Here is a 15,213-nt window from a genome sequence, read left to right as displayed (position 1 = left end):
GCTGTGGCAAGGGTTTTGGGCACATCTCAGGGCCAGGGCCACGCTGGTGCTGTCTCTGTGGAAACCTCAGCCACAGCCTGAGTGTGGCTGAGATCTCACCAGCTGCTCCTGGGGTTCTCAGGGCTTGACAGAGGGCACGGCAAGGGCTCTGTGATCCCTGGGGGAATCAGTGGGAGGGACATCCTTACAGGATCTCTGCTCCCTGTGCCGTGCCCTGTGCCGTGGGAGCGCTGGGGCAGGGAAAGCAGGAGCAGGGAGCGGGGAAAGCAGGAGCATGGAGCGGCTCTCCTGCCCGAGCATCATCACCTCGTGCCCTCTGCACTGCGGGAGCGGGAACCGAGCTTTTCGGAGGAGCCAATGGCAAATAAAATTAATAACAAAGCACCTTCTGGCTGGCCGCCGTTAGTCACACTCACTCCTGATTAAAGATCATTAAACATGAAATTAGCTGGTTTGTGCTCGGGTCTCCGGGGGTTCCTTTCATTAGGAGGTGCAGATGGCCGTGGATCGGGCACGGGGCAGCCGTGGGGCCGGCAGCGGTGCAGCAAGGCCAGCTGAAGGGAAATTAATTCTTTTTTTTCCTTTCTTGTTGTTGTAAACCCCACAGCATTTCACAACAAATCACAGATAATTAATAAGTGTGTTCCCTTAATGACTGGGCTTTTTAATAGCAGAAATTGGAAGATGCTGCGTCAATCTATTTTTTTTATTTCCCCTCCCGGTGCTGCCTTATCTCAATCTCTGAGAGTCGCAGAGCCCGCGGAAGCCACGGGCATTTTCTCTGCTCAGGGAGATGCTGGAACTGCCCTTTGCAATCCCCATCCTGAAGAGACACCTGCACAGCCTGCCAGGGTCCCCTGCTGCTGATGTCCCCAAGATCAGCTGCAGGGCTTTCCCACCTCTTGGGAAGCCGGGAGAAGCCATTGTGAGCCACCCTGGGGAATAATTTTGGATGAGAGGGTGATCCCGATGAGGGGCAGTGACTGCCAGCCCTCAGTGGGGCCGGGCTGGTGGGATGGGTGGTGCTGCCCAGAGAGCTGCTTGCGCCCACTGGTGCCATTCTCCAGGCTGGCATGGATGTCACAGTGCCACCGTGCCTGGCACAGGGCTGTGTCCAGGGCTGCCCAGAGCAGGGGCAGGCAGGACAGGGATGCAGTCAGCGCCATGGAGGCTTTGGCCGTGTTTCTGCTTGGGCCAGACCGCTTTCCTTGTTCCATAACACAGCAATGATCACCCCAGGGCTGCCCGTGCCGGGAAGGCTGCTGGCTGCTGATGGGGATTGACTGGCAGACGGCGCTGCCCGTGTGCCGGCATCACACCCGGTCCCGGCACGCTGGGAAGAGGCTCTGAGTGCCCTTTAATTACCCTTTCTACTGCTACACGGAATGCTGTTGTGACAGCATCGCTGCTCTCCCAATTGCCTCTTCAGGAATTTTATCAGCTGTCTCGCGTCTTGACACTCTGGGAAGAGGAATCCAAGCAGACCTTTCTGCTTAAATAGGTTCTAAATACCCCAAATTAACGACGTGCATTTCTCTGTGGAAGCAAGGACACTTTTTTCCCTGTTTCTGCAGTGCAGGGAGGGGGCCTGGGTGGCTGCAGGGCCATTGCCTGCCACGCTGCCCAAACCTGGCTCTTCTGTGGCTCCTGGTGTTTGCAACAGAGCCAAAGCACCCTGGCTGTGGGCACTGGTGACAGTGCAGGGCTGCGGTCACACCGGTGTCACTGTCACAGGGCTGGTGGCCCTGCAGTGCTCTGGCTCAGCTCAGTCATGAGTGAGGGAAGCACGGCAGGCCATGGCCAGTCCTTGCAGGGTGGCTGTGGAGGATGTGGGGTCCTGAACACGTCCCAAGGACAGCAGGGCTGGGGAGGGCTCAGTCCCCAGCAAGGTGGCTGCCAGGAGCATGAGAGAGGTGCTGAGGGGATGAGTCAGGGGCAGGGACTCCTTTCCCATCCCTGACCTTGACTGGCACTGACAGCTCTCCCCTTTCTCTGCAGGAGGAAGACATCGAGTACTACGACTCCAAGGCCGACACTGAATATGTAAGTGCTGTCCCTGTGGCATCTCTGGCACAGCCCCACCCTGGCCCAGGGCTGAGCCCCTCACCAGTCTGTCCCAGCACGGTACCAGGGTCATGGCACAGCGTTTGTCACGGCTGTAACCACATTCTGTGCCCGGTGTGCAGCCGTGTCCCCAGCTGAGCCGTGGTGACATCTGGCCGCCAGCACCGGGCCTGGCAGCCGGCAGGTGGGCAGGTTGCTCTGCTGCCTGCAAAAGTTTCTAAAATTAAAGCTGGCATCTGAAATTCAAATGAAGAGCAAACCTTTAATTAGAGACTGAATCTAATTCCCTGCCCTACTCGGAGCATAGCCATCCTGTGATTTCTGGCAATCAGTGCTTTAACTGCGGGCCTGGCAGCCCCCATCCCCCGGGGCTCCCAAGAGAGAGAACCGGCATTTGCCAGCTCCTCCCCTGGTGACAGCGAGGGGACTTCACTCAGGGGCTGTGCCACAAGTGCAGGGAGCTCCACCAGCACTGCTGGCTGCCCTGGGACATCCTGCACTGCCCTGGGCACCCTGCTCTGCCCTGGGCACCCCTCTCTGGCCTGGGCACCCTGCACTGCCCTGGGACACCCCTGTCTGCTCTGGGCACCCCTCTCTGCCCTGGGTCACCCCACTTTGCTGCCAGGTCACCCAGCTCCCACACTGTGCTGCAGGATCATAGGAAATAGGGGCTGTCAGGTCAGTGATGCTCTGGGTGTGAGGCTGCTGAACAGAGTCCTTGGAGCTGACCAGGAGCCCCCAGCACAGCAGGGCGCAGCCTTGGGGACAGCCCCAGCCAGTGCTGGTGCACCAGGGCTGCTCCTTGTCCCCAGGCAGACGTGGCAGCAGATGTGCCATGGAGAGACAGTCACACAGCGGGAGAGAACGTGGTGTTGGCAGCAAACCACATGACCTTATCCAAAAATAACATGCAGGTGACCCCAAGAGCATCCAGAAGGCCCTGTGCAGAAGGGAGGGAGCATCTGGGCTTGATGGGGTCTCACCAGCTTGGGTGACATGCCCTGCACTGACCTTTGTCTCTCCTCTCGACCCACCTGGGAGTCTGTGCCCCAGAGCAGAGCCAGGGACAGGCTGGAGGGGAGGAGGATGGATGGATGCCTTCAAAGCAGAGTTGCTGGCTAACTGCCAGTGTCATTGTCCCCAGGCAGTGACAGCAGAGGGCTCTTGGCAGGGGAAGCAGCCACAGAAGGCTGGGAGGTGGGATGGGGAGGTTGGGCAGATGCTGGGACTGAAGTGGAGGGCACTTGCTGTCCTGGGCAGGTCTCCCTGCCCACAGTGCCACTCATTTACAGCTGAGGATGTCTCCTGTCATTCCCCTCCTGCCTGTGGGGAGATACCAGAGGAGGGAGGAGAGGATCCTGCCATGGCTGCTCTGGAGAGGATGGAGCTAATGGGCTTAAAATACATTAAAGGGGATTTTGGATAGAATGAAGGAAAAACTGGCTGGTGGTTGAGGCAGGAGGAGACAGCCTGGGGAGCAGAGCAACTCCCAGCACAGGGGATGAGCAGCAAGACTAATGCATCCATCAAGCTGGGCTGGGCTTTTGCTATCAGTGCTCAGGGCAGGGGACAGAAGCTGGATGTCCCCATGCCTGCTGTTCCCCTGAGTGTCACACCCCACCATCCTGGTCACATCAGGCAGGATTGGGAAACAGGACAGGGAAAAGGCATCCTGACCTTGGAGCTGTGCCCATGGGGCCCTCCCAGCACAGGGGGCACTGGGGACAGGCTGTGCACAGTGGCATGGCACGGTGTCCCTGGGGTCTGCAGGGCTCAGCTCCCTGATCCCTCCCTTCCCAAAGGAGCTGACATATCAAGGAGCAGCAGCCCTGCAAATCCCTCACCAGCCACAGCAGCTTTAGTCCTGCCCTGAGGAGATACCAAGCAAAACTGCAAAATTGGGGGTGTCCTATTGTAGATGTGTGGGGGTTTAGCAGGGAGGGCACTTCCCTCCCTCTGCTATTGTTTCCTTACCAGTGAAATCACAGCAAATTTAATTCCAACAAAAATAATGGGGGAAAAAAAGGAAGATGCTGCTGAGGTAAAAAAGGAGAGAGATGAGACCAGAAAGTCTGAATGGAAGGTAATAGTGCTCTTTCCATCCTTTCTTTATTTAGCTTCAGTTTTTCTATTTAAATGGAGCAGGATGTAGCTGAGCCAGAGTGGGTGCTGATGGACAATGGCTGCTGCCCATAACTGGGGCTTATTCACAGGCCTTACGTTGGCTTTAGCTGCAGTGAGGAGGAAATGAGCTTCTTATTCATCCTGCCTGCACCTCAGCTCCACTATCCTCCCAAACAGACTTTGGATTTCCAAGTGGTTTTTAACAAATGGGAACATCAGAAAATTCTCCCAGGGGTCGCCAAGGCTGTCAGAATGTTTGCAGAAGTGAAGTTTTCACCTTTCCCAGCTAGCAAGAACCATGGGGTTTGTGTGGGGAGAAGTGTTGAAATCAGCAGACAGACTCGGTTGGGAGTCACAGGCAGAACAACACAGAAATAAATTCATTTTCCACCTTTTGTGTTGTGTTCGTGGCAGGGGATGATGCTTGTCAAAGCTGAGCCTGGGACATGGTGTTCTCAGGTGGAAAACAGCCCAGCTGTGTGAAGGTATCCTGGCCCCAAGGGCAGCCCCCAGCCCCCCCTGAGGTCCTGGGGAGGGCTGAGAGTGAGGGGCTGATGGTGGGGGGCTCTGTGCCAGGTGGGGCTGCCCCCTCACTGCTCACCCCTCTCTCTGCTCACCCTGCTCAGTAAATGCAGCAAAAAGGGGAAGGAGGGGAGGGAAAAAAGCCCCTAAATGTCAGCAGCAGCAGATGAAGGGTGTTGGAAAATTTAATCTTCCAACTTTCTCAACTAATGTGACATTTGGATTTCCTCACGATAAGCTATCAGCCCCAGAAGTTTTTTTCTTTTGCCTTTTTTCCTTCTTTTTTTTTTATTTTTTTAACTTCTCTCCTCTGGCTGGTAATTTAAAAATAAATGGTCTAGAAAGATCTCAAACAGTACCTTTGGCAAAGATTTAAAAAGGCAAAGGGGGATAGGGGAGCAGGCTGGCGGGAGAGGCTGATTGTTATTTATAACCTGGGCTGCTGGAAAAGCAGGAATGTGGCTGGAGAACACATCATCTCCCTCCTCAGCATTAAATTACTGCATTTCAGGAAAAACTGATCTATTTAAGGAGAAAGACCCTTCTGCACAGGCCGGGAGTTTCTCAGCCATGTGTTGGGGGCTGGCATTTATATCCATGATTATCAGAATCGCAGGGTGTTGATGTGAATATTTCACTGGCCTTTCCAGACTGAGCAGGGATGGATGTCCCTGGGAGAGTGAACAGGCTGTGCTGGGATCTCGGTGTGTGCTCCAGGGGAAGGCAGGGATGCTGCAAGGGCCGGATCAGCCCTGGTTTGTCACGGGGCTGCCATTGAAGCAGCCATCATTAGCTGTGATGGCTGTTCCCATGGAGATGAGCAGGGAACGGGGAGGGGGGGGCTGCATCTGGGGGAGCTGCCGGGGTCGGGATCGGCATCGCTGCTGTGCCGGGGCACATCCCGGCTCCAGGGATCGGCATCGCTGCTGTGCCGGGGCACATCCCGGCTCCATCCCAGCTCCACACCCTGTGGAGCACCACAGTCCTGGAGCCAGGGGCAGGCTGCTCCCCTCAGCAGCACCAGCCAGCTCCAGGGCACATCCCAGCTCCTCCATCCCAGCTCCACGCCCTGGGGACCACCACAGTCCTGGTGCCAGCATTCCTCATCATTCCAGTCCTGGTCCTCCCCTCAGCAGCACCAGCCTGCATGGAACAGGGGGCAGGGGATTGCCCAGAGCGTGGCAGCCACCAGTAAAGCTGTTGGGTCATCCCTGGGTTTTGCCCTCTGTCATTTTGGGAGGCTGAAGAGAAAATGTGACTGACAAGCCAACTGTGAAAGCAGCGGAGGTGGCAAAAGCTCTCAGGGCGTGATGACTTCTTGCTGAAGCAGTAAATATGTATCATATTGATGTATTGCCGTGGAGTCGATTTCTAATGGTGTGTAGCAAATAATATATTCAAAGTGTAGCATCTATTTGTGTTACGTTGTACATAGTGTAACAGATAAATAGATGTTTGCAAGTTTTCTTTTGAAATGTAATGATGAGGAATGCTGCAAGATCTGGCTGGGGGCCTGCCGAGATGCTCACAGTTAAACCAATATAAATTTGGGAGAACTTGAATCATCTGCTTTGCTCTAATTTAAATTTAATGCAGGATTTCTTCCCTCGGCCTTCCCAAGGTGTCTCTTTGTATCCCAGATGCTCCCCTCCCTGCCTGGGCTGGTGACAGCTTCTCCTGCCTTCATGTGGCTGGAAATTAACCTCTTTCAGGGGCCAAATTCAGCCTGGCTTAAACAGAAATAACTCAGTGAGGTTGGGAGATTTATGGATAAAGGGCAAACGTAGCTTGGATAACATCAGCCCTTTCTGCAGGTGTGTTTGCCATCTAGGTGTCAGTGATGCATGAAGTGCCCCACGTATGGATAGCTGTATATTTGTCCCCAAGATCTGTACATGTGCCTCTCCACAGCTCCATGAATGGGAGCAGCCAGACAGCACCAAACCTGGCAGCATACAAATTAGCCCCTCAGAAGTGGGTGAGATCAGGGAATAATGATAAACAGAGGAGCAGTAATTATATACAGTAGTTCCAGCTCCCATGAAGTGGGGAATAGCCATGCCAGCGTGAGGGAAAGAGGGAGGGGTGGATTTCCCAGCTGCTGGTGATGACAGGGGCAGTGGCTGGGCTGTGGCAGGGTGCCCTGCTGATCTGAGATGGGGAGGGATGGGAAGCTGTCACCAGGAATTTGTTGGGCTGAGGAAAAAAAGGGTTTAGTGTCAAAACAGAGGTTTTGGTGCTGCAGATGCCCTCAGGCCACAGCTTTATCCCAAAGCCTGTTCTCAGCAGGCACCTCTGTATCCTGCCTGGTGCTCAGAGAGGTTTGCAGGGGTGAATACTGTGTGTGCTTCCCCCAGAGAGCTGAGCCCCATGGACAGGCTGGGGGCAGATCCACTCTCCAGGCAGCCCATAGCCTGGCACTCACTGGAGTTCCAGCTCTGCTGCAGCATCACCACTTTGCAGGGGCTCCAGCAGTCTGGTTTTTGCCTTTTCTCCAGATTTAAATGAAATTGAGAGCAAAATCTGGATTTTGATCTCAGAGACGTGGCTCCAGGGAGCTGGGAACAGTCCCTGCCTGCCTTCTGCTTGCCTAGTGCAGCTGTAATGGAGTTCAGCATCTTTCTGGGCAGCTGGAGCCCCCACAGCAGGGCTGGCTGGGCAGCATGTGACACTAACAGGAATTAAACCCAAACCTTGCATAGCAATCCTGTTACTCTGCCGAGCTGTGGAGAATGCTTTGGCCACCCCTCTCAATGTCATGGGAATGTCACCACCTTAGTGGCTGGCTGGAGGTGTTGCAGGGGAGGTGACATTTCTCCATGTCATCTGTGAAGGGGAAACAAGGAGAGGGCCAGGATGGGTGCTAAACAAGCTTCATGGTTTACTTCCCAAACCCATAGTTTTCCTTTAAATATATGGCTTTTCCTGTGAGAAAATCAGGTCTTTGTTCCCTGGGTTTTGTCAAGGGCAGCCTGGCCAGTTGGAGAGATGCTTTCAGTGGGCCACAGACAGCAGCAGGGCGGGACCATCCCCACCCCTTGTGTTCCCTGGTGTCTTTGCTGTGGACAGCGTGGGGCATCCCTTCAGGTGTCTGTTCCAGTTTGGGCTTGGCACTGTTGCCTGTCCCTGCCTGTGGATGGCACAGGCAGCTCTGTGTCCCTGCCCCTCCTCAGCAGGGATGTAGCTCCAGGAGCACAAAGAGCAGGTGCTGCAGCATCCTCCTCTCCCTCCTTCCCACCCTGAACATCTCCCAGCTGGCTGCAAACAGCCTTCCCCAGCTGCTGGGCTGGTGGCAGGCATGGGCAGCTCAGAGCCAGCACCTTCTCCTGGGTTTCTTTACTCCTGCTGGGGTGGCAGAGGCAATTTCTCCAGCTCTGTAGTGAGTCCACCGCTATTCTCACTCTTCCTCACATGGCCCCGTGCTCCAGCTCCCACCTGTCCCCTGTCTGCAGCCACACAGCTGTTCTGCCTGCACCAGCTCAGCCCTGCCTGCCTTCCCAGAGGGATTTCACCCCCAGTGCCATGCTGGCAGCAGGGCTGGGGAATGGAGAGAAGGGCTGGGAAGGCGAGGGAGTGTGTTCCAGCACCAGCAGTGGGGAATTCGCCGGCTCTCCACCATAATTAAATATTGTTTGCATTGCTTATTGACAGAGTGCTAAGCTGCACTCTGTTTTAATTTGCTCTTTGATAGTTGCCTTTTGCTGCTAATTGATTTTCAAGGCCTTTTTTTGATTTTTTTTTCCTATGTCTGATTTAATACCTGCTGTGCTACCCAAGCTGGAGAGACAAGGGGTAACCAATGCTCGCCTTTGTGCCCACCCACTCCTGGCAGGCCAAATCCACTCGAGATCCAGCAGGGCTGGTCTCCCCCATGAAACATTTGGTGATGGGCTTCAGGTGGAGGTATTCCCCCATCCACCCAGGTTGGAACCCTGGGTGACCCCATGCACTCTGCTCCTTCCCCAGGACGACCCCGATGGAGAGGAGATCGAGAGGGAGAAGTCCAACTCCTTGAAGCTGGAGTTCACTGATGATGACAACTTCAAGACCAAGGTTAACTATTCCTACGCTGCTGTGCAGATCCCCACGGACATCTACAAAGGCTGTGAGTGCCCCTCCTCACCCTCTCCCATTCCTGCTGCCTGCCTGGACATCCACCTCTCCTGCCTGGAGCACTGCAGCCCCAGGGACCATCAGCTCTGGGTGCCCCAACTGGGTCTTGGTGACTGGCTCCCAGACAGACAGGTAGTGAAACAAGGCAGAGTCACCATATCAGGATGGAGGTGACAATGTGTCCCTCCCCAGGGACTCTCAAGAGCTCAGCACAGGCAAAAGAGGCAGACTGGGTATTGGGAGTTATTGGGGAAGGGATGGGGAGAGGAGGAGAGGTGGTGATTATGGCCCAGGGTGAAGCTCCGCTGTGCCCATAGGGCTCTGATCCTCCTGCAAAGCTCGAGAAAGCTCAAAGCAGGCACCAGAGACGTTCAGAGGGATGGAGCAGCTCTGTGCAGCACCAACCTGCTTGTAGGAGGGAGTGAGACATGGCTGGGCAGTGGCAGAGGGGGAAGCAGGGATGCTGCCTGTCTTCAGCCTATTTGGGGCTGAGGTCATGAAAAGGGAGAAAAAGCAGCTGCAGTCTGGCAGGAAGGCAGCCAAGGGTGAGTGCAGGACAGTGTGATGCCACCCCATAGCTGATTAAGCCTCTGCTGCAGAGGGGTCAGGCTGCTCCAGAAACGGGGATGGGCTGGAGGGCCAGCCCGGGAGTGGGCAGGGATGGATGGACGGATGGATGGACGGGCGGATGGCACAGCATGTGCCACACCAGCTTCAGCCCCTACCCAGCGCTGTGACCGTCCCTGAGCTGTCAGATGTCTCCGGTAGCTCGCCCTGCTGCGGTGGCACACGGTGACAGTCGGTCTCCATGTCCCTCTAGTGGCTGCTCGGCTCCCGGCTGGAGAGCATCCTCCAGCGCCCGCCGGCCGCATCCTGCGTGAGCCCGGTCCCTGCTGCCCCCCAGCACCCGGGGCACCACTGTCCCCACCCCTGTGTTTCAGTGGCACTTGCTGAGGGTGATGATGGTGATGATGATGGTGGTGATGATGGTGATGGTGGCCGCGCTCACGCTGCTGCCCCGAGCGGAGCATTCCCGGTGCACGGAGCGCTCCCGGGGCACGGCTCGGAGCTGCAGCGATTGCACCGCGGAGGCAGCGCTGGATTAGGAATTTGCCATGAGCTTTATTAGCCATCCAGCGCAGGGCAGGCAGCGAATGAAGCACATGGTGCGAGCCGGGTGGGCTGCGAGGGGTGAAATAACTCGTCCCTCCCCAGCCAGGCTGGAGCCCCAGCACGGGGACACAAATCACCCAGCCGCCCTGGGACACAGCAAGCTGGAGATGAACGCGCTCCAGGGACTCCCAGCTGCTCAGAGAGGGGATGTGGCAGTGGGGTGACAGTGCAGGGACTGTCACCAGGCAGAGAGTGTGGGCACAGGGATCCGGCCACACCAGGGTGCTCCAGGGTGCAGGGAAGGCTCTACAACTGCTGCTCCCCTGAGAGTGGTTTGGGGTGGAGCAGGGCCCCCCTGTCCTGCCAGGGACAGCAGCGAGTCCCCGCAGGGCTGTGGGCGGGCGCGGGTCCCGCTGGCACCGGCGGAGAGAGAGGCGCTATCGCTGCCTGGCACGCTGATTAAAGCCTGCGGCGACGCCCGCCGCCGTCACCCCTCGCTACACACACAAATTACATCCTATATGTGTTTTATTTACTGTGCCGTTTTTAATTAAATATGCAATCGCTCGCGGGCAGGGCGGGGCTGGGCTTACTCTGATGGGGACGGGGACGAGATGGGGACAGGGATGGGGATGTCACCAGTGGCGCTGGCAGCTCTCCCCTCGACTGAGAGGGACAGGAGCCATCCCAAGCAGGGACACAGCTTCATCACTGCACATGGTGAGAGAGCAGGAGCTTTATTTGTTAACAGGGATGATCTGGGGGGTACATTCATGCCTAGGGAAGGTGTAGGAGCTGCATTCGTGCTCAGAGATACTACAAGGGCTGTGTTTGGGCACAGGGACAACATGAGCTGCATTCAGCACAAGCAGCTGGTGTGGCTGATGGCCCCGAGGGTCTGGGTGTGTGGGTGCTGCCAGGGCTATCATGGATGTGTCAGGGCCCAGCCCGGTGCCCAGCTGAGGCTGGCAGCACTGCCCAGGGCTGCTCCAGGCAGGCAGCAGCCTGGCAGCCAGCTCACAGCCACTTCTCCTGGGAAAAACCACATCCTGTGTCAGAGCCAAACAAGAAATCATCCCCAGTGCCCAGATAACAGCACTGTGTGTGGGCACAGCGCTGAGGAATGGCTGGGGAGATACGGGCAGAGTAAATCATGGCTTGAAGGCATGGCTGCCTGAGGGAAAGACAATTCTTCAGCAGTCATGCTGGGATAGAGGGATCCAGGATTCATCCTGGGAAACCTACCCACCTCCTGCCAGTGCCTTGGGACCACAGTGAAGGCAGGAACGGATGATGACGGTGTTCCAGAAGGGACAAGTGTTGGAGGAAGGCTTAGGAGAGCTAAATTTACTGCTCAAATGCACACTGGCTCCCCTGCGGCACCACATTGGGTTGTTTTGCCCAATGCCAAAGAGCTGGGGTGCTCCTGAGAGTTCTTGCACCCCAAAAATGCATTGAGGGTCTCCCAGGAGGGATCAGTGCCTGTCTCAGGGTGCTGCTGGCCCCTTGCTCCTGCAGTAGCACCCACCACTGGCTCTTCCACACTGCAGTCCTGGGGCAACCCAGCACCAGAGGTCATCGTAGGAGTCCCCCCCCACAACATTTGGGGTCCCCCTGTGGGCACAGGGAGGTGCCATCCCAGCTCCCTGCCAGCCAGCCCCATTCCTGCCACACCACATGCCCCCCCTGCACTCTGCCAGCCCCCCCTTGATTAATCACAGGCTGGGGCTGCCAGCAGCTTATCTCCTGCTTTAATAGCTGAATAATTTAAAACTGCTGTTTGCCGGCATCTTAATTGCTTTTGTGTCAGGTGCAGGGCCAGTGGGAATGCAGAGTGGGCCTGAGAGGCTCCACATGGCCCCTGGGGACACCAGCCTGCGCTTCCCAGCCGGTGACTGTCCCCAGAGAGTGAGGCTGGGAAGGGAGTGGAGATGGCAGGCCAGCTGTCCCCAGTGATGACTGTGTCTGCCCCGGAGCACATGGCACATGGGGACAGTGAGCACTCTGGGGAGCTCTGGAGAGTGGCTCATTTCTCTGGGGACAAGGGACAGCAGGGTGGTGCTGGAGCTGTGTGGAAGTGGGGGGGTTGAGTGGATGTAGGAGAAGCTGGAAAGCCCCATGGGCTTCTTCCTGGGAAGGGGCAGAGGGGAGGGGACAGTCCCCATCACCTTCCTCCCTGCCATCACCTGGGGACACCGCAGTCCCCATCAGCCCCAGCTCCACTGCTCCGTCCCTGCACCCAGCCAGTCCTGTCTGTGTGTCCTGCAGCCACCGTCATCCTGAACGAGCTGAACTGGACGCAGGCCCTGGAGGACGTTTTCATCGAGAACCGCAAGGAGGATCCCTCCCTGCTCTGGCAGGTCTTCGGCAGCGCCACCGGCGTCACCCGCTACTACCCCGGTGTGTGCCAGGGGGGCTGTGGCACACAGGGGTTGTGCCAGGGAGGGGCAGTGGCACACAGGAGCTGTGCCAGGGAGGGGCTGTGGCACACAGGAGCTGTGGCACACACGGGCTGTGCCAGGGGGGCTGTGCAAGAGAGGGGCTGTGGCACACAGGAGTTGTGACCAAGGGCAGCCCAGGCCCTTCCCACTGCTCCATGTGGACGAGCACCTCTGGGCCTGGTGTGACACGTGTAACTGTGCTGTGCCAGAACCCTTTGGTGTGAGCTCCCCTCCTGAGCTGGCTGCTTCCTCAGCCCTTGGCATCCCTCTGCCCTGTCCCCCACGTCCTCTTGTCCCCCCCAGGACAGCCCTGCCTGCTCACTGCCTGCCTTGTCCCCACAGCCACCCCATGGAGAGCCCCCAACAAGATCGATCTCTATGACGTGCGCCGGCGGCCCTGGTAAGGGGGTGTTGGGTGGGCAGGAGCGTCCTGGCTGGGAAGCAAGCAGCTCCCTTCCCTTTTCATGGCATTTGGGCACTGGCAAAGGGTCACCATAACACAGGCAGGGGCATCTGAGCTGTGGCACTTGGCTCCTTCCCCTTCCCTGTTCCTGGGAAAGCAGAGCAGGATAGAGAGAGAAATCCCTGGGTGCAGATGAAGTGTGGAGAGAGCCCTGTGCCCCCTCAGCACAGCCATGGCTGCTGGCACTCAGTCCTGGCCAGCATTCCCATCCAAATGAGATAACAACTGGCTTGGAAACCATGGGCTGAGAGGATGGGGAGAGGAATGGGCAGGCAGCACAGGCTGTGGCTCGGGGATAGCTCAGCAGCCTTTTAGCCCAGAACAAGTGAGCTGGGATTGAATGGGCTGCCCTTAGCCCAGCTGGAGGTGCTGGTGTGGCACTGCTGGTTATCAGCTGGAGCTGGGGAAGCCACAGCCCCATCCTGCCCACACCTGCTGCCTAAAACTGCAGGCATGGAGAGGAGAGTGGGCACAGGCCTCTGGCACATGTCCAGGGAGCCCTGTATCCCAATGGATCATCCCCCTGCCCATATCAGGAGCTGCCCCCTCTCCTTGTCAGAAAATTAATGGTCCTGCTGCTATGGTTAATTGCCTTTGATTGCTCCACATTAATTATTAACTGTTCCCTGCTGGGGTGTCTGTGCAGGTTATTGCAGGGCAGGGACTGGAAGGCTGTTTTGGGGTGGAGACTGCTGATGTGTACGGGGGCTGCTAAGCCCAGCTCTTTGCCCTCTTTGCCCTGCTCTTAGCCAGGCTGGCCGGCTGGTTGTCCACCCTGCCATGGAGGAGCAGCAGCAGCACCCTTCATGCTGGGGGACAGCACACCTGGGGGAGCCCCCTTTGGGGCCCTCTCCTGCTCCCAGTGGGGCCCCATGCAGGACACAGCCTTCACTGCTCCAGGGCCACGACCCTGCCCGCAGCCAGGGCCGCCACCCGCCCGCCTTCCCCTCCCCTGATGAATGGCCCCATTAGCCACAGCCATCTCCTGCCGAGCCCAGGGCATTCATCTGAGCCGGGCAGCCGAGATGGATGTGCTGCCACAGCCCATTACGGGCAGCATCTTAGTCGGGCTCTGTGCCGCACCACAGCCCGGCCCCGGGAGCAGGGCAGGCTTCCAGAGCCCCTCTCACCCGGCAGGAGGAGCCCCTGGCTGCCGCCTGTCCTGCACCCTGCTGGAGGATGCTGCACCCATGTCAGGAGGGCCCCATGTGCCAGCATCCTGCATCCCACCCGGGTAATCCCTTGTAATTAGGGAACATCAGAGATTAACAATCAGAGCCTGCCCCTTCCCCAGTCCTTCCCAGTAGTGGTGAGTAATTGATACTAATGACACACTAATTAATTCACACGAGGCCCGATCCTGATCAAGCCAATAATGAGGTTCCCTTGGCCTGCAGCCAGGGCAGGATCAGGGCTCCTGCAATGGCCTGGTGAGGTGGGGCTGTGCATGGCCATGTCTGGGGTGGGATGGGTGCTGAGCCCTGTGCCAGCCCCTCCCACACAGCCTGGCACAGCAGGGCTGGGCGTAGGACCAGTTGTTTCCAGGGGTGAGGAAGGGTTCCCTAATTGTTTTCAGTGGGGAAGATTTACGTCGTGTTATTATTTTTCCTCCTTGTAGCTAAAAATAACCTCATCAGCCTGGCCTTTGAAGCTACCAGGGGGGTAAATAGCATCTTAATATGGATGTGTGTGTCAGCATAATCAGCACGCAGGAAAGGGCCCGTGATGATGGAAGAGTTTAGCATTTAGAGCTCATTAGGCTGGCACAGTGTGGAGCAGCAGTCCTGGCCGTCTGCTGTGCTGTGCCACGTCCTCGCTGCCACCTGCCCACAGCCTCCTTGTCCCTGCTCCTTGCCATGGGGTCACACAGCCCTGGCTGCCCCAGGCTCCCACACAGCTCCCTTGTGCCCTGGCAGGGCTTTGCTCTTGGGCTGTGCCCCCAAAATGAGTCAGCCCTGCTGACCCCACTCTGTACCCCACAGGTACATCCAGGGTGCCTCCTCCCCAAAGGACATGGTCATCATTGTGGACGTGTGAGTACACGCTGGGAGCCATGGATGGGCTGAGGCCAGGCTGGTGGCACAGCTGGCCAAGGTGCCACTGTCCCTGCAATGACTGCAGGGAAGCTGTGGGGTGGCACAGCCCTGTGCTCCTCTCTGCCAAGCCCCCAGCACCCCTGTCTCTGCAGGAGTGGCAGTGTGAGCGGCCTCACCCTCAAGCTGATGAAGACCTCGGTCTATGAGATGCTGGACACCCTCTCAGATGATGACTATGTCAATGTGGCCTCGGTGAGTGCCTGGGGCAGGAGGAAGGGCTGTGTCCCCAGGCACCTCCCAGCTCCCCAGCACAGGAACCCTCTTCCCCCACGCACAC

At 57.4% G+C, this 15,213-nt stretch overlaps 1 protein-coding gene across 2 annotated transcripts in view; it reads left to right on the top strand.

Moving 5' to 3' along the window:
- CACNA2D2 (calcium voltage-gated channel auxiliary subunit alpha2delta 2) overlaps positions 1 to 15,213 on the top strand; it is a 208,630-nt gene that overhangs the window by 175,683 nt on the left and 17,734 nt on the right. For both annotated transcript variants that reach the window (XM_054280705.1, XM_054280704.1), the window contains exons 5-10: positions 1,999 to 2,043; positions 8,677 to 8,815; positions 12,205 to 12,336; positions 12,720 to 12,777; positions 14,823 to 14,873; positions 15,029 to 15,128. In XM_054280705.1, coding sequence (XP_054136680.1) covers positions 1,999 to 2,043; positions 8,677 to 8,815; positions 12,205 to 12,336; positions 12,720 to 12,777; positions 14,823 to 14,873; positions 15,029 to 15,128 — 525 coding nt within the window. The remainder of the gene's footprint in view (positions 1 to 1,998; positions 2,044 to 8,676; positions 8,816 to 12,204; positions 12,337 to 12,719; positions 12,778 to 14,822; positions 14,874 to 15,028; positions 15,129 to 15,213) is intronic.

Source organism: Melozone crissalis, unplaced genomic scaffold (genome assembly GCF_028551555.1).
Source record: "Melozone crissalis strain CALT ecotype California unplaced genomic scaffold, PUWL_Pcris_2 ptg000029l_1, whole genome shotgun sequence".
In the NCBI taxonomy this organism is placed as follows: Eukaryota; Metazoa; Chordata; class Aves; order Passeriformes; family Passerellidae; genus Melozone; species Melozone crissalis.
The sequence above is the reverse complement of the archived record's forward strand: the minus strand, read 5'-3'. Positions and strand labels throughout refer to the sequence as shown.